Source organism: Erpetoichthys calabaricus, chromosome 11 (genome assembly GCF_900747795.2).
Source record: "Erpetoichthys calabaricus chromosome 11, fErpCal1.3, whole genome shotgun sequence".
Classification (NCBI taxonomy): domain Eukaryota; kingdom Metazoa; phylum Chordata; class Cladistia; order Polypteriformes; family Polypteridae; genus Erpetoichthys; species Erpetoichthys calabaricus.
The window spans coordinates 159,000,576-159,019,727 of NC_041404.2; the positions used below are offsets into that span (position 1 = coordinate 159,000,576).

Here is a 19,152-nt window from a genome sequence, read left to right on the forward strand (position 1 = left end):
TCCAGCAGACCCCCTTGACCCTGTAGTTAGGATATATAGCGGGTTGGATAATGGATGGATGGATGGATATTTTGCTTCTACTCAATAGAGTGGCAGAGTGGTGGCTCTGAGGCTAGGGATCTGCGCTGGCAAGGTTCGAATCCTGCAAATGCTTGAAATGATTCCACTCTGTTGAGCCCTTGATCAAGACCCTTAACCTGCAATTCCATCCATCCTGGGTGTGATGTTAACCTGCATCCAGCCCTGCAAGCAGGTCCTTCAACTTGCAGGTAAAACTTGGGGGTTGGTAGCAGGATTGACACTCTAGCCACTGTAGAAATCCTTGCACTGTTCCATTCCATTCGAACTAGTGTGGTGCTCATGTGTCGCCCACTGCATGGGTGTGGCAACACGCTGTATCAGTGCATGCTTCCAACTCATCTCTATCTTAATAGACTTATCACTCTTTTAATTTCCTCCTGAAATCTCTTAACTAGTCAGATCTAGGGTTGTCATTGCTGTAAATGGCTTAAGACTGTTATACCATGTTGACTCTAAGCAATCAAAAGTGTTACTACACTATTAACCATTATTCACATTTATGGTCCTTTTTTGTCATGCAGGGTCCTATGTGATCCTAATTTCCCTTTTATACATTTTTTCATGTATTTATCCTAATACCATCCTGTCTATTCATCCACCATGAACACTTCTTTGTAGCATCTGTCAGTTATGTAGTACAGTAATACTTTGACTTCTTCCCAGTTTTTATTTCTTTAGAGGGTTTCCTTTTCTGAAGATACAGTACTTTCTGTAGTATAACCTTTGTTGCTACTTTAACCCCACTGTCCTCTTAGTGCACTTTTATGTCTGAGCCTAATATTAGTAAGAGATGATTTATCGTGGTGATGGGAAGCAAGAGTTTAATGTTCACACACACATACACACACATCAAAAGTGTTCTGTTATAATTCTGTTATAACTGCAGTATTGATGAAAAAGTCTATTAAATGTAAGTCCATGACTTCTAGGAATTTTTTGAATTTTTTTTATGTATTATAAATTTGTTGGAATTTTAGTGAGCATCTTTGTGATTAAATGAAGAAGTCGGCCCATTTATACAGATATTGTATTCTGAATATAATTTAAAAATCCTTTAGGTTTTGGTGTATCTTATAAAAGAGACTTCAAGGAGAAATTTTGAATTCTACAGCTTTGTTTTGGTTGTACAGAGTATTGTTAAAAAGAACAAAGAGAATTTAGAAGAAAAATTCCTTGGAGAGCTTCAGAAATGGAAAAAATGGAAACCTTAGTCAAACTGGCTCTTTAATTGCAGTACAGTCTTCATGCTTCTGCCTATGGTGAAGACACACTTTAATCAGTTATACTTCAAACACATCTTACAGTGTCTGGCTAACAACCCTTACTTCTTTTTTGAAAGTTTGTGAATATCTTACCTTATCCTAAGGTAATGTTTTTTAATAATAAATGGTTTTGTACTTGAATGATTTAACACAATATTTTAAAAATAGTATCATATCAAGAGATATCAACTAATGTTAGTTGTATAGTACGTTGACTCGAGTATCCCCTTTTCTCTGGGGTACAATCCTCACATATGTGAAACTTGCTTCTGTGAGTCATGTGTCCATCACATGCCATGGTCACATATACGTGTATCATTCAAATTTAAGAAAAGAATCAGATTCTGAAGACTTACTCTAATGGATTATATCTTAAGAAAAAAGTGAAACTCCCTTAAAGCTGTGTTAATTGGTGTTTAGAGCCAACTTCTCTTTATGACTTAAAAAAATATAAAATGTTTCAAGAGCAATGGAAATTAATATTAGTCTTTATTGTTTAATACTCTGTACTCTATACTTACGTTTGTGTGCTGTTTCTTTTTTAGGTCCTGGAGGCATGCATGAACAACTGTGGCAAGCGATTTCACAATGAAGCTACAAAATTTAGATTTTTAAATGAATTAATTAAAGTGCTTTCACCAAAGGTACTGTACAGTGTTCAACATTAATTAATTTCAGGTAGACATGACTATTGAGTATTTGTGTTCAATTTAAGGTAAACAGGCATTGTATTTAAAATATTAAAATACCTATACCTGAGCTTTTCATGTATTAAAAACTTTTTTCGTGTTTTGTACCTCACTTTCTTAAAGCATACATATTGGGTTAATTGACGATTCTAAATTTGCTTTGTGAGTGTGTGTGTGAGTAGCCTTTGTGCTATATTGGCATCTTATTTACTCTTAGTTTCTGCTTTGTACCCCTTGTTACTGAGATAGTTTCTGACCCACTGTGATACTGACTGAACTGGGTTCAGTGTTGCAATGTGTTATTTCCTTAACATATGTCTAGTTTGCAATTTAAGTTTTTATTTAAAGCTTGAGATTAATCTGTGTCATCCAACTGCTTATCTATTTATAGTTGTGTGTTTCTTCTCCCATAGAAGAATGTACATGTGAAACTACTGCATAGATCACTCTAATCCAGATATTTAACTTGGATATTCATAATTAGTGAAACAACTGTTCTGCATTACACTGTATGCTATCCTCCTGTTTTTCATTTTGTAAATGTACAAAGTCATTCATTAATCATATCACACCAAAAACAAAAAAAACTTATGCAAAATTGTACTGTCTCTCCCTGTTATTATCCCCAATGTTCATGTACTGTACACTCATACTAAATAAGCATTTTCTGGTATACGCTTCCTTTGAGAACATTGGTCAAAATTCAAAATATCAATGATGTCAAAATGAAATGTAATAAATGTAACTGTATTAGTGTTAATCAGAGCATTGTATTCAATAAAGATCACAAGTTATTATTCAAGAGAGGAGGCTATATAAACACGTTATGCTGTTTAGTTCTACCCTTTGTTGGGCCTGCACACTGTGTGCTTTTACTGTGTTTATTATGCCACATTGCTGTAAGGTAAAGATTGTCAGCTAACTGACATATCAATAACGAAAAGCTATACAGCAATAGGTGCTGTAGTAAATAGACCACTGTTTTAAAATAAAAAAACTAGTTGGTGGATTATGAAATAACATTTATATTTTATATAAAAAGTATTGTAACTTTTAAATAGTTTAGTGATATCACAACAGTATTAAACTTGTGTGTTTGTATTGCTTAAGTTCTGGTACAGAATGTCTTATAAAACTGTTCATAGACCCACTGCACAGCCCAGACTCTTCCAAAAACAATATTTCTCAGTTCTGTCAAAAGCTTGAAATGTTTTTAATGTACGCTCAGTTCAGTTTAAGATCATTCCATTGACTAGCATTTCTTTAGTCATTTAAAAACTTAGACTGTGCACATTTATGAAAATTCCTCAAATACATTTAAATAATTGAAACTTTGCAAAATAACTGATGTGTTCTTGTGATGTCTTCTGTATCATGTTTGCATTTACAGAATTTTTCTGACAGTCTGAAATCTTGTTTGCCATTTTGTTTTTCTATGCATTTAGATATGCTGCCTTACTGATAGTGATTTTCTTTGTCTATAATCTTATCATTTTTCAGTGATTGATTTCAGTAAAGAATTTTATTGTGAATTTTACTACAAGAAACTTTAGCTTTCTTTCAGACTAATCAAACACACAGTAATAAAGGGAGAAAAGTAAAAAGAGTTTTATGCTTACACATAAAAAAATTTGATAAATATGAAATATACATACAAGGGATGATATTGTAGTGAACAATATTTTCTGAGAAGATTCATGTTTCATTGTATTTGAATCCTCATTCATCTTTGAAAATCTATATAATTATTACATGTATCCATAGCTGTAAAATCTGTATTCCTCACAAATGCATGGATTTGTTTTGTATGCTTATGTGTTACTGAGTGAACTCTAAGTATGTTACATTGCCTCAAAGAGTTTCTGATTCTTTCTTTAAATTTAGCAAGTATACACATTATTATTCATTTAATTGTAAGATACTTGTTGATGGTTGGTGGTTATCAATTGAAACAAATATGCCTACCTTTGATATCCCCATCCTTAGGAATAAGGTTATTGTATGTTGTGGGGTTTGTTTCTTTGTGAATTGCCCCAACAGTAAAACTACACCAGAATCATCTCCATTACAAGCTGTGTTTTGAGTATTATATTGCTTTCCTAAGTATCACAAATCTGACAAGTAAGTTACAAAATGTATTAAAGTTGACTTTGTTCCAACATGGTATATAAAACCTTGTAAAAAGGAGAAACTTACTTTTTTCCTGGCAGTGATTTTTGCCCTGAAGGCTTTTTATCTTGCAGTATGTCTTGACACATTGATCACATGGCTTCTCTTCACTTCTGTACTGAATTCCTTTTGATGTCCTCTGTCTGTTCACCTTGGACATTCTTTGTCTGATTTCTTTTCCTCCATCTGGTGGACAACTTTGGCCTATCATCACATCCATTTAACTTCAAAGAATCAGAATGTGCCTCTGTGTGTCAGTGTGTACTTCTCTTCACAATATCCTTCCACAAATAAATATGTTCATCCCATCAACTAGTTTGAACTGTTTTACTGCACAGTGGTCTTGTAATTACTGTTCATAGTTTGCCATGCTAAATCTGCTTCTGAGGAAAACTTGTTAGGATGCTATTTACTTTCTTGTGCTTCATAGAAATATTAACTTTATAATCCCATTGAGTGAAATACAATTTCTTTTTATTCAGTACATAGAGTATATACTGCTCAGAGTTGTATCCTGAAATTTCAGTTTTCAGTTATTATTAATATGATTTTAATAGAGGGATAGTGTACTACTTAGTATTTATTTGTAATTGAATGCATATTTGAAGTATTAGCTGCACTGCTAAATACTATAGAGTGCAATGATATAGCAATTGCCCCATATTGTCTGTGAATGAGAGGACCAAAATGAAATCGTAATCTTGCTCACAATGCGATTTAATGTAATTCAGTGCTTATTTACATAAAACCTTCTACCTCTTCTTGCTTTATGTCATATTAGATTTAGCCCTTCTCAGTATTTGTTTTATTTGACCTCTGTAATAACTAAGAAAAGTTGGTTTGTTTCTATGAATACAAATGATATGAGGTTATCACTTACTTTTTAATATAGCCAAAGGATGTTTTCTTTTACAGTTTCACAGTTTCTGAATTTTAGACAGTAACCATTGTATAAAGATTAAAATTGTGTGTTAATTTTTTTTTATTCCTAACATATGTTTTATGTACAGTATGTTAACAATTCATGTGATGTTTTGGGTAACAGTATACTTGAACCACACATGACCTGACAGTATATGGCAAGACAATGTTTAATTTGTGACCATCTTGATCTTTTATGTGTTTATTTATTGCAGTATCTTGGCACATGGAGCACAGATAATGTAAAATCAAAAATTATAGAAATATTGTACAGCTGGACTATGTGGCTTCCTGAAGAAGTTAAATTACATGAAGCATATTCCATGTTGAAGAAGCAAGGTCAGTAGTAAATGTTAATTTGACTAACTTGTTTTTTAAATCTTCTTATTGTCAAAAGTTTCTGATTTGTAAAATCATGTTATGTACAGAAAAATGTGTTTTATGGAATTTGTTTAAAACATTTTTATATTATTCATGTCATGTTGAAGCAATAAGTCACTATTGTCAGCAAGTCACTTGCGCCATACAGCAGTCATCATGATATGTGATTGTATTTCTTGGATTAAAATACCAGCAGAAAGCTCAAGTGTGTTAAAACTGTTATGTTTCTTTCACATTGTTAATTGTCCCTATAGGTGACTGGATATATAGTTTGTATCGGGTGCTTAAAGTCCTTTTCACTATTATTGTGTCTGTCATTCACATAGGACATGATCTGAGCTTATTGCAGAATTTCATCAGAAAGTTCAGTTCAACTGAGTATCGTCTTATTAGCCACATTTGCAATAATGAGCCTACCACACTGTATTATAATTAGAAATAGAGTATAAATAAAGAAGTGCAACAGGAACATAGAGTTTCATGTGGAAACATAAAATATCATCCAGTATACACAAAAAACATTATACTGTATATATCCCAGGTCAACTGTGTTGTTAAAGGAACAATTTATCAGCAAAGACAAGGTAATTGCATTTGGATAGAAGATGTCTTTAAACAGGCATATCATATTTCATGACATATTTTGTCTAAGGCAGAGCAAGTGCCACCACAGACTCCAAGAAGAGAATAATATGGAAGACAGGTGGTAATGGCAAAATAAAAATATTTACTACAAATAAAAAAGCAATATAAGAGTGAAATATTAAGCATCCACCGCAGCAACTCCAAAAATGCTAAGGTCTTTAATCTTGATTTAAATGCATACACTGAAGATGCTTCTCTAATGTTGATAGGTAGGGCCTTCCATTGTTTTTTGGACCATGTAGCTAAAGGCTTTAGTTTTATTCATCTTTACAATATTACTGTAAGAAGGTCTGAACCTTGAGGCTGTGTCTACGCCATGGAGTATAAGCACTAATAGGTTCAACAAGGTAAGGAGGTGAGCTTTGTCATTTCTGACTTTATATGTGCCAAAGGGTTTTAAAATTACTATGGAATTTCACTGGAAGCCGGTGAAGTGATTTAAGAATTACAGTTATACGCTCATACATCTTAGTTTTGTTAGTGATCTGAAGTGCCATATTTTGAATTAACTGTGAAACTGTTAAGTTAATTTTATGAACAGTATTTTCCATAAAACATTAAAATAGTCAATTCTGTTTCAGTCAAAAGCATTAATAAGATTTTCAGGGTACAGCAGCTTAAGAAATGCTCTTTATTTTTCAATATTTTTAAGATGTAGAAGAATGTTTTAAAAAGCACATAAATGTGATGATTGAACGTTAAATCAATGTTACAAATTAAACCTAAATTTCAAATGGATTCGGGTAACCTAAAATTTAGTCATTTTGAATTAGAAAGACTTCGTGTACTGCCTTTTAATTTTCACAGAGTTATCACTCACTAAATTCAAACAGCAATATTTTTCATTCATTCACTGTTTTAAGTCAATAAACAAATTAATTAATTATTGTAATTGGAGGAGTGTGTATTGGTTTAAATGAAGCATACAGCTCAGCGGACAAATGAAAGTTTGTATTTTGTGTCTGAATTACAAATCCTAATGGTAAAATATGATGGGGAAAAAGCATAAGCCCCAGCACCAAACCTTGCAGTAAACCATGCAGGCATAAACGCGGAAGTATTTTCGCCACACTTCTACACATATTAAAAATGATTTTTTAAATGTGACCTTATCTAACTAAGAACAGTGCCATATAGGTCAACTGTATTCTAAACCCGTATAGTAAAATGTTATGATCAAAAGCAGAACTTGCATTGTAAAAACGATTAAGAATACTTGTCTCCAGAGCTTCTACGAGAGACATTCAAAAAGTTTCTGCACTTTTATATTTTCGTTGGAAACGGTGAAGTAATTTGGCATTAAAAAGTTGGTATGACGCTGGGAAAATTTCATTGTATCGGAAACTAAGGTGACTATGTAGAAAAGTGATGTATGAGTGTTTCTGAAATTCTCAATAAATAGAGTTAAAAAATGTGCGGAAACCTTTTGAATGCTCCTCGTAGATGGTGGTATTTTATTGGAAGCAATTCTGTGTTGATAACAGAAGATGAAAAATCATTAGGCCAAGTAAGGTAATGTGTGGACATGTAAGGAAAAATAGTCATGCTGAAAGAGTTTGCAGGGACAGCAGTACTTGTCGGTAGGGTGTAGGTGACCATGTAAAAATTTAGTGTTTAGCTGTCGATCCATCCACGTGGAAACCGTTAAGTATGTCTTTTGTTTGGAGTCTAATGTTGTATATGACAGCCTTTCACATATACCAGTGAGCTTTGGGTGGTTGATATTGAACAGAAAGATTGGTTTTCCTTGTAAACTAAAGAAAAGATTGAAGATATTTCTGTTGGTTTTGAATGTTTACATTTTCCGCTATCTTGTAGTTTTTACACTTTCTGGATCTCTTGATAAACAGCATATGTTTCTGTTCATAGGCAAATTTATATTGTTGTTTTCTTATAATAGATAATCACATTGTTGTAGCTTTAAATAGTCATTGTGATTATTTACCTGGTGGTGTTGCTGAAAAGATCCATTGCTGGCATATTTTTTAATTGTTCTGGTATATATTCAAGGGCTAGAAATAGAAATTTTTTTCTTTGATAGAAATAAAGCCTGGAAAAAATATTTAATATTGGAGTAGTCCTACATCATACATTGGAAGATTAATAGTGTATTCAGAATGTTCTGTTTAGCATAACCAGATGATTTACATTAATTTATTAATACTTGTAGAAAGCTCCTTGTTTTTAAAACAGGGTAAGTGCATATTACATGAACTTTTGTGTAATTATTTTTTTCTTTCTGTGCTCTTATTTTCAGGTATCATTAAAAAAGATCCCAAATTATCACAGAGTATAATTGTTCCTCCTCCACCTCCAAGGACAACTTGTTCTATTTTTGATGATGATGATAAGTCAAAGGTATTTTATCTAGAAATAAAAAAGCTACTGTATATTATTTGTTTTTGAATAAGAGTACATTAAATAGAGAGTCAAAATGGTGTTTAAAAAGTGATAAGCTTCTCTGAACCCAAAAGTAGTTTATATATAGTCATTACACAAAGCAAATGCCTCCTTCTTTTAAATTGCGACAAAGCTTTTTATGGTAAAAATAACAGTGTGATACAGCTTCAATGCTGGCTTAGGTATAATCAAGTGGAAAAAAGCAAAAAACATTTGACCAACAAAAAGGCAATAAAGGATGAAGACAGTGAAGTTGCAAATTAATATGACAATAAACAAACCTTGATGGGGCAACAGTCCATCATGAGCCCACTCATATTTGTACAGAGCCAATGAGTTTTGGTATAAATGGTTTTCAGCTTAAGGAAACTATGCAAAAACAGAGGATTTCAGCCATGTTGTTCTGATATTATTTGCAGGATGTCATCTTGGATTTAAACACATTATTTACTTTCCAGCCTAATTGCCAGAATTGTTAGAAGTTCTGTGAAATAAGGCATGTGAGACTGAAACAGCGGAGCCATGGTTAAAAAAAGCATTTTGGCTGTGAGCAGTGGATGCCTCAGTCCCCTTTTTAACGCAACTTAATTGACATGCTTAGTAATTTTTAAAGGACTCTGTGCCGTATACTTTCAGCTATATACTATAGAGGCAATGGAGTCAAACAACCAGTAATTTGACATTTAATTTTTTTACAAACAAATAAATAGGATTTGCAGTCATAAAATGAGTCACACCCTGGGGTTATTTGAAGGTGTGTACCAGTGATTAAGAAAGAGCCAAGCTAAAGTAGATATATAGGTATTCTGATCACACTGAATGTTTGATGAATCTTTCCTTTTTTAGGAAGATATTTTTATTAGGTCTCTGTCATGCCTGCATATGGTATACAATAATTTTAAACACAAGAGCTACAGATGGAAGCAATTGTATTTTTAATATTGTGAACAGATGGTTCTACCATACGTCACAAACTGAGTACGGATTTGGAAATTAAATAGTATCTGTCAAAGAATGAAAATTGGTTATACATACTGGCATCTTTTGAAAGGTAACAATATTTGAGATGTTCTAGTTTTAATCTTGTTTATTCTTGGGAAAAGTACCACAGCTGTACCTTTCATAGAATCTTTTTATGTTTTGTTATGAGCAACGGCACAATTTTTTTTGCAGTCTTTTCTACTGGTATAATAATAATAATCCTTTAATAACAAAGAGAAAAATACTAATTTTTATAATGCTGAATATTGCAGCTGAATATTTGGCAAAATTACTTAAGATATTAAGGATCAGTATCTCCAGTTTTGGTGGCACCTCAGTTTCAGCACCTCCTTAATAAGTCAGTTACAGACATAACTGACTTATTCATTTTTCCAAACAAACTACAAGACTAGAAATTTGAAAAAAATAAAGTAATATATATAATGTAATGTTTTAAAGAGAAGCCTGCTGACAACTGGTTTAGTTAAGGATAAAGAACTTAATACAGCTTTAATTAATTTATGTCAGTGTTTCTTTCCTTCTCTTACTTTACACAACTCTTGCAATCACTTCAAACTGAGAAAAAACAAATTTGCATTTCCATACAAAATGCTTGGTTTGAAATGATATTGGCACAAGTCAGAATAAGAAATTTGTCAAGCAGAAATGTAAAAGATGCATTTTGTAATAGGAACTGTGGTTTATCCAACCTCTCCTCTCCAAAGTCATGGGAGACGACCCATCCAACGTTGTTTCAGTTAATGGTAGGGTGTAGCTGTCAGGAATCTCTGCAGAAACAAATTCAACTACCAACATCTGACTGTCAGTGTTTCCCTCTCTACATCTATGTCTCCCTGTCTCTGTCCTTCTCTCTCCTTGTCAACAATGAAACAACCATTTGGTGGCATCCAAAGCAGGTCGAGCAAGAAGACATGGTTTGGGCAGGGTGTTTTTACTGGATTAAAGTATATATTTTTAATCTGTAAAAAAAAAAACAACCATGAGAGTCACAATGTTGAAATGCAAACAGGAATGTGGAAATATTACCCTCAGACTTCTCCAAATATTGAAAAGCTTTGATACAGTAAGTGTGAAATATATCAACTAAGGACAGTACCTAATAGACCAAGTAAATTCTCAAGACTGTGCATCGGAATGCTGTGACCGATAATATCTGAAGCACCACTTAGGTCTACAAGTATAATAATGCTTGCATATCCTCCGAAAGTATCATTTATATCATAACTTAAAACAGTTTCTGTGTTGTGAATAGGGTGAAAGTAAGACTTGAAGCTTCTTCTGAAGAGTATTTTTAAGATAAGATTGCAAATTTTCTTTAAAAAAAAAGTAAAAAGGAAAGATACATTTGAAATTGTTTTATAATTCTTAAGAAAACTTTAATCTGAAGCTACTTTTTTTAATAGTAGTCCACCAGTGACACTTTTAAGAAAACAGTTACAATATTTAATAATGATTTATTTATTGTATGCAATATCAGTTTTACAATTATTTCATGAGGTTTTGTTAACAAGCTAGATTTCAATGGGTCTAAAGAACAGGTAGTAGATTTCAGTTTGGAAATCTGACTTAAGATCTTGTGTCCAGTCACCAATTTAAATTTACAAAAGTGGTACTTGAAAGGGTTTCAATGATTTTACTTAGCACTGCTAAATTTGAAAGCAGACCACTCAGTGTATAGTCTTATGTTCTCTAGTTCAGTGTTTCCCAACCTCAGTCCTGGGTGCACACTGTGGCTGCAGGTTTTTGTTCCAACTAGCTTCTGTTTTTTAATTGGACTCCTGGGCTAATTAAGGTCTGTGTTTTTGGTTTGGTAAAAAATAATATATATATATATATATATATATATATATATATATATATATATATATGGTTGAAATAGTTTACTGTCAAATAATGCAAAGAGTACGCGACACGTCTCACAACTGAGGGCACCATGGCGGATGTTAGCAGACTTGCTGGCCAACCACAAGCGTTACCTGGTAGGTAACCACCCATACAATCAGATTGTGACACAGACTACGAATGCCGTGAATATATATATATATATATATATAAATGTACCAAGCAGTTATATGGGAATAATGTATTTTATTTCTTTTTAACAATATTTTCATCTTGATTTTCATTCTACTTTTCTAGTGTTCTAATTGTTTAATTAATCCATTATTTACTAATTAATGGGTCTGATGCTAAAGTACTTGCAGCATTTGATTATTCAGTGTTGTTTGCCAGGATGTCTCCTCTGCTCATTTTTAATTGTCATTAATAAGAGACAATGAAGGGGAAAAACTGCACAGAGAAAGGGCAAAATATAATGAAATCAACAAAAGAGAGTTAAACATTTAAATCTATAACAAAAGAAGAAATATTTCTAAATGTGTTATAAATTTAAAAATCATGCTGCTGTGCTTTTCTGAATGTTGAATAAAAGAAAAATACCAGCTAACTAAATGAGATCAGTTTTATCAGGTGTTGTCACTGATTAGGAATCTGGTTGGAACAGAAACCTTCAGCTACAGTGTGCCCCCAGGACCGAGGTTGGGAAACACTGCTCTAGTTTATTTCTGAAGAAATTCATACAGTTATTGCTAATACAGTGAACCCTCGTTTATCACAGTTAATCCATTCCAGACTCAACCGTGATAAATGAATTTTCGCGAAGTAGGATTCTTTATTTATAAATTGAATAGTTTCGCAATTAGAATATAGAAAACCTGTTTGCGACCTTCTAAATACGTTTTTTAACATTATTAGAGCCCTCTAGACATGAAATAACACCCTTTAGTCACCATTATACTAGTATTACCCAATATATTAGACAAAATAAGAGAAAATAAGACATATTAGACGTTACAAATATCATATTATTATTATTGTACTGTACATTTAATTGCACACACACACAGTTCTTACACACAACCACTAACCTATGAAGGCACGACCTCAGTAGGAGAGTCATCAGGTGGTGCAGTATCTTCAGCAGGTGCGTCGTTGTCTTCTTCCACTGAAGGAGTACTAGGAGTAGGCAGTGGGTGTCCGGGTGCGCGGCTGAAGAACATCTTGATAGGCAGTTGCTGGCGCTGTCTTTTCATATGTGTGAGGATGCTTTGTAGGGTATTGCCATCTTTGATCATATCCAAGAGTTTCACCTTCTCCTGGATGATAAGCATCTTCCTCCGGCGCTTAGTTTCATTGTCAGAAGGCTTAGAAAAAGCAGCACGTTTAGGAGCCATCGTGGGGCTTAGATAAAAGTTCTCAGAAAGCGCATGCGTAGTGACGCAAGCGTGTATGAGAAAAAATCGCGATAGAGTGAAGCCGCGGAAGTCGAAGCGTGATATAGCGAGGGGTCACTGTAATCTCTCTCTCTCTCTCTCTCTCTCTCTCTCTCTCTCTCTCTCTCTCTCTCTCTCTCTCTCTCTCTCTATATATATATATATATATATATATATATATATATATATAAAATCCAACGACTGTCTGTATGTCTGTCCGCTTTTCATGAGAGAACTACTTAACAGATTTAGATAGGGTTTTTTTTTTTTTTTATAATTTACTTGAACATTCTCTCATCATGCTAAGTATCATAGTTCGCTTGCAGGAATGATTTATTCACGCTAATCTGAGAGAGCAGCTTTGAGCCGAGGGGAGGGGGAAGCGTGACGTCAGGAGTAGGGAGCTGAGCGGGGCTCTACTCACTCATGTGCCAGCCTCCGTTCGAGTCGCTCTACATGTCGCCATGTTTTGGAGTGTAACTTGCCTCCGCTTAGCTAGCGATACCTGTTTGTGTATTGATTTTTAAAGTTTATCCTGTTTCACTACTACGTGGGCGGAGCCACGGGGGACAGCTAGTAGTAAATATAATTACTTCATTTTTTTTTTTACTAACTTGTCAGGTTAGCCATTGCTCTACGTAAATAAAACCGAGTGTTACTTACCTGGAAAAGCCATAGGAGCATGGCTTGTAGACAACTTTCTTAAGAACTTTAATACTTTTAGTCTATGCAGAATAAAAAGTTGCAGTTTTGTTGATTACTATTTATGCTGTAATTTATGGGTTTCTAATTTATGATAACATGCATTCTCATTAAAATTATGTTTGAAAACTTTCAGACACTTGTCTTATTCCATTTTGCATAGATTTAACCATCTTTGTATCCGTCTATCAATCTATTTCTTTTCTAAGTCACAATTAATTTATTCTTACAGAGTATAAGTGCTGATCCTGGCAAGAATGAGCAAAAGGCATAAACCAGTTCTAGACAGAGGACACAGATTTTTTTAGTCACTGATTTTCGAGCCACTGTTTAAACTGATAGTTAAGTATGGATTGTGGGAGTAAAATAGAGTGACTGAGAAAACACATGTAAACACCACAACAGAGACTCATTTACCTTTTATGTTGCAGTTTTATTTGCTACACCACAAATTATATTAATTCTTGAGACAGAAAATAAAAATGCAAGATTTAAAAAATATCCTTGCAAATAAACAATACAATGTAATATTAGGATATGCAAGCCAACTTCTCTAAAAAGTTTGACAACTTGATAAAGCTTGACTGTTGCAGGACACAGTCTAATTTAAATAAATAAAGTAAAAAATAATATATTTGTATAATGCTTTTCTAGCTACTCAAAGCGCTTTACAGTTTGGGAGCCACTTCAACCACTACCAGTTTGTAGCATCCACCAGATGATGTGATGCAGCCATTCTTGTGCCAGTACGCTCACCACACATTACATGATGAAGGGGTGAGAGTGATAGCTAGCCAGTAAGGGACAGGGGATGATTATGGGGCCAAAATGACCAGCTGTGGTTGGCTATTTAGCTAGGACATTGGGGTAGCCTCTACTCTTTTCAAAAGATGCCCAGGCATCTTTTATATCCACAGATAGTCAGGACCTCAGTTTTATGTCTCATCCAAAGGGTGGTGCCATTTTTACAATACAGTCTTCCTGCCACTTCACTGGGACATTGGAATCCACACACAGACCCCAGGGTAAGCTTCCTCAGTGGACTCACCTACACCTCTTTTAGCAGAAACCCAAGATTTTCCTAGAATGTCTTCTATATAATAGATACCAGTATCATCTTGGCAATATGCTTGACTTTTTAATGGCACTTTTGGATCAATTTATTATTTTTGAAAGCATTTTGTAAAAAATAATTATGTATAATGAACTCTTAATTTGCCATCCAACCCACGTGAACCTTAAATCGTTCTCTGCCTAGAAGCTCAATACTTTTGCTAGTTCACAATTGCAAAATCTTATTTGTTGACTGTGAGTTTTGACAAAGTTCTCCAAGCCATAGAATAATTTAGTTATAACATTTGGCTTTACCATGTTGGAAGAACAGTATCGCCATCAGGAAAACAATTTTTCATAAGTTTTTATATAACCAAGAAACTTCTTCTTATTTTTATAGTTGTTAGCAAGACTTTTAAAAAGTAACCATCCAGATGACCTTCAAGCTGCTAACAGGCTGATTAAGAGTACAATTAAAGAGGTATGCGAAATTGTGATGAAGAATTTGAAAACCAAATGTACTTTGATTACTGTATGTCTCAAAAGGTTGCATGACTAATTAAGAACGTACCATGTGTATATATTTTTTTTAAATCAGTGATGTAGGCACCTGATTACTAAGGTGCACATTATCAGATCAGTCAGATGCTGGCAGGAATAACATTGCTTGCTCTTTTTTAAATGCTGCATTGCAAGAGACAATGCACTTCAATGGAAGTTCTATGTATCATAATAACATTTTATGTACAGTATATAGTGACAACTCCATGACTATTTCTGTTATATATTGTGTAATGTTGCACTTAATATAAGATATAAGGGGTTGTTTTCATTGCTTATTTGTGTTATACTACTGGCACTAGTCTGTGGTAGATATGCAAGTAATAATTTTGTTATTACACATGTACACATTACAAAAGAAATGAACTTAAACTTGAAGCTAAACAACATTTTTGCTGTAAACGTGCATGCATTAATTCTAGTTATGTTATTAGTTATGGCATGATATAGTTCTAAATAACAAGCAATTTGCTGGCTTAATTTTTTTAAATTTACTTTCTTGAGGTGTGGTCAATAGCTGTCTCGATGATAATAGAAAGTTTGTTCAGCAATCTGTGACTTCAAAAAAGTGATTTTAGAAGTGCTTGTGCTTTACCATATACTGTAGTGATGTAGAAATTTTAAAATACTCATTAAATATGGGGGAGCAAAGCGAGTAGGGGGCAAAGCCTCCTAGTTTTGTTTAATAGTAATCTGCTCCTAATTTCTTTATATTCTTATATATGTCCATGTGAAGAATGTAAGGGATTCTAAGCTCCTCAGAGGTAGCTTTAGAATCCAACCACCCAGTTAAATAACCTATAAAAAGGTGTCACTAAATGAAATGCATATACTTACGTAACGGATGGCAATTGTAGAGATCAAACATAAAATAAAGACTGCTTCTTTATTTTAAATTAGAGATCCTGAGATCATTTTCTTATGTTATAGAAGGAATCCATTTAAGGAGGAATAAAGTTCACTTAATTGGATTAACTAAAAACATTTGAAAACTTTTGACTTCTGTCTTCTAACCCTAAGTGGACCTGAGGACAAGTTCATGATTGAAAGGTTTACAAGCTTCAGAAAAGAATTCCTGCAACAGAAATGCAGTATTAAGTTATTTCAAGCCATTTACAAATGATTTTATACAGCAGATGTTTTCATATTGTAAAATACATTGCTAAATCTAGAAATAGTGTGTATGTTAGCTTCTTGACTTTGATTTGTTAAAAATGTGTTACATTTTTGTCTTGTATTATGTGATGATAATTGCAGGATCAAGAAAAAAAAGAAAAAGTGGCTAAGAGAATTGCTGTTGTTGAGGAAGTAGAAAACAACTGCAAACTTCTAAATGAGATGCTGATCAGCTACAAAAAGTGCAACATTTCTGAAAGTGACAGACAAATTATAAAGGTAATGACATTATACAGAGAGGTATTTAATGACTTTTAAAATTAAAAGTATATAATAACACTTTTATTAATGTTTTTAAATGTGAGTAGACTTTAGTAGTGATTAAGTATTACTATATAGTAGTAGTACTATGTGACCATAATTCATGGGTAGGTTAGAAATGAAATTTACTGTAGACCAGGGCTGGTGTACTGTGTAGTGTTTGAGCTGAGTATTGTACCATGCCAAGTTCAATGTCTTTATTTTACTAAACTGATCTTTCTTTCTCAATAGAAGTTATATATTAATTAGTAGTGTCAGTCATAAATCTGTTAAAACTTTGTGCTACTGTATGTGCATTTTACTATTTTCATTTAATAATAACAACAAAATAAGGTTTCACTTTTGCCTGTCACAAATCCAGCTGATGCAAAGAATTTTTTTTAATGAAGTGAAGAATAGCCGGAGCTCAAATTCTAATAGAATTTACCTTATCTGTTTTAAAATTGATTTTTTTTGTTGTATTCAGGGACTTTATGACAGGTGTGAAAAGCTGAGGCCGACCCTTTTCAGACTAGCAAGTGACACAGTGGATGATGATCAAGCCCTAGGTAAAGGCAAATTTTATGAATAATTTATTTTACAGCTATACATACTATACTTGTGTTTGAATGCTGGTAGTCAAAGGTTCTTAGAGACATTATTTAGAATAAGTGCAAACAACTTTCAGACTTATTTTACGCATAGTATCATAACCAAAACCTTTTCAATTTATCTGTTCCTTTTCTATATTTTGATAGTTTATTTTAAAATTTAGCTTTGGTTTAATAAAGTAATTTTGTATTTGTATATAAATATATTTTAAAATATAATTTAACAGTGATTATGTCTAATTATTAGCTAATTAGAAAACAAGCCTAAATACACAGGATATGTGAAACGTCCAAGGACTTGAATTACACTTTATTCTTGAGCAAAGAATATATATGTTAAAATAAAAATAGATTGTGCAGGTTTAGCGGAAAGATGGCTGGAAGGAAAAGCCTGTTGACATTATCAGCATGCTTAATATAAACCTATGAGCAAGATAGCACTGTACATTTTTATAGTTTTGTCTTTTCTTAATTTTTGTACCCAGCTGAGATTCTTCAAGCAAATGATAAATTAACTGTTGCAATTAACACATACCAAGAAGTTGTTGGCAGAGAAGAACTAAATGGAAACAATTTAAATGATAATTCCAAAACTAAAGGTAATTACTGTGTATATTGGTGTGTGTATGTACATTGCTTGTATTTTTTTTTGCTTGATATCTGAGAGATAGCCACCAGATTACTCAGTATAACAAAATAGACAATTACATTATATTTTAGAAGTCATGTTTCACAAAAAAAATGATAGTACAGTTTGAGTCAGTGGTCTAAGCGCTGTTCATTATTAGAAACTTTCAGTGTATTTTTTGGGATAGGGCATGTAATACAATACGTGTCAATTCCAGCTTCCAAGGTAGTGTAAAATGAATGTAGTTCAATAAAATTTTCAAATTGTTTATTAGAGAAAATAGTTATTGTTGAATACCTTTTATAAAATTAGCATTCTTCTAGAGTTTTATAGTCTTATCTGTGTTAACGTTTTATCTGTGTACAGTTGTTTCTTTTTTGTGAGAGTGCAGACAATTCAGGTATAATTTTCTGGTCTTTCAGATTTTAATGACATATGGCCTTTTATGTTTATTCAGTTTTATTTTTTTTTTTTGACATATTTTTTGACCTAGCAGATCAATCATACTGTGACATTGAACATTTTGCTTGAGTGTAGAATTATAGGACATTTTTCATTTGACCTGTACTTGTAATTTTCTATATATTTTAACTTTGTTTGCAATAGTTGTCAGTGTGAAATTATTAATTAAAGACAACTGAAGCTGATATATCTATATGATTGGTTTCCCATTTAAAGCAAGATTCAAAATTTAAATATTTAAAACTGCACTGTTACTGCAATTAATGAAAAAGTGGACTTTAATACATATCAATTTTGGTTATTACTAACATCAGTCTCTTTCTACATAGTATTTACTACGAATTGTACTACAATATATAAAGAAGTGAATGTGTGAATACATTCAAACATTAAAAAGAACAACAATAATCACTCTTTTAAAATTAAACTGTGCCCAGATTATCTATCTATCTATCTATCTATCTATCTATCTATCTATCTATCTATCTATCTATCTATCTATCTATCTATCTATCTATCTATCTATCTATCTATCACAGAATAGACTTCATCTGTACCAGGAACACATTACTCTATTTAGTTGCAAAGTCAGGAAGTACCAGTAATTATTATTCTAATTGTTCAGACCACTCTGCATAAATACTATGAATACACTGAAGGACAGGAGGACCGAACCTGAGGACTGCTTTGTTGTATTAAAGCTTTAGTTATGGAATTTATTAATTCAGTGATCTCTTAGTAGTAAATGTTCTCAGTATATAGGAAGTGAACCTCATCATTATTTTGGCTAAAGGAAAAAGATTTAAAAAAATGTAAAGTACCACTTACAGGGCGATCTTTCTAGCATATCATTATAATTATTGTTATTTCTAATTTTCATTTACAGTGTTGGACAAG

At 32.9% G+C, this 19,152-nt stretch overlaps 1 protein-coding gene across 1 annotated transcript in view; it reads left to right on the forward strand.

Annotated features, from left to right (window-relative positions):
• LOC114661233 (ADP-ribosylation factor-binding protein GGA1-like) overlaps positions 1 to 19,152 on the forward strand; it is a 52,728-nt gene that overhangs the window by 16,434 nt on the left and 17,142 nt on the right. Inside the window, exons 4-10 of the mRNA XM_028814446.2 lie at positions 1,889 to 1,987; positions 5,338 to 5,461; positions 8,406 to 8,506; positions 14,978 to 15,058; positions 16,396 to 16,533; positions 17,042 to 17,123; positions 17,651 to 17,764. Coding sequence (XP_028670279.1) covers positions 1,889 to 1,987; positions 5,338 to 5,461; positions 8,406 to 8,506; positions 14,978 to 15,058; positions 16,396 to 16,533; positions 17,042 to 17,123; positions 17,651 to 17,764 — 739 coding nt within the window. The remainder of the gene's footprint in view (positions 1 to 1,888; positions 1,988 to 5,337; positions 5,462 to 8,405; positions 8,507 to 14,977; positions 15,059 to 16,395; positions 16,534 to 17,041; positions 17,124 to 17,650; positions 17,765 to 19,152) is intronic.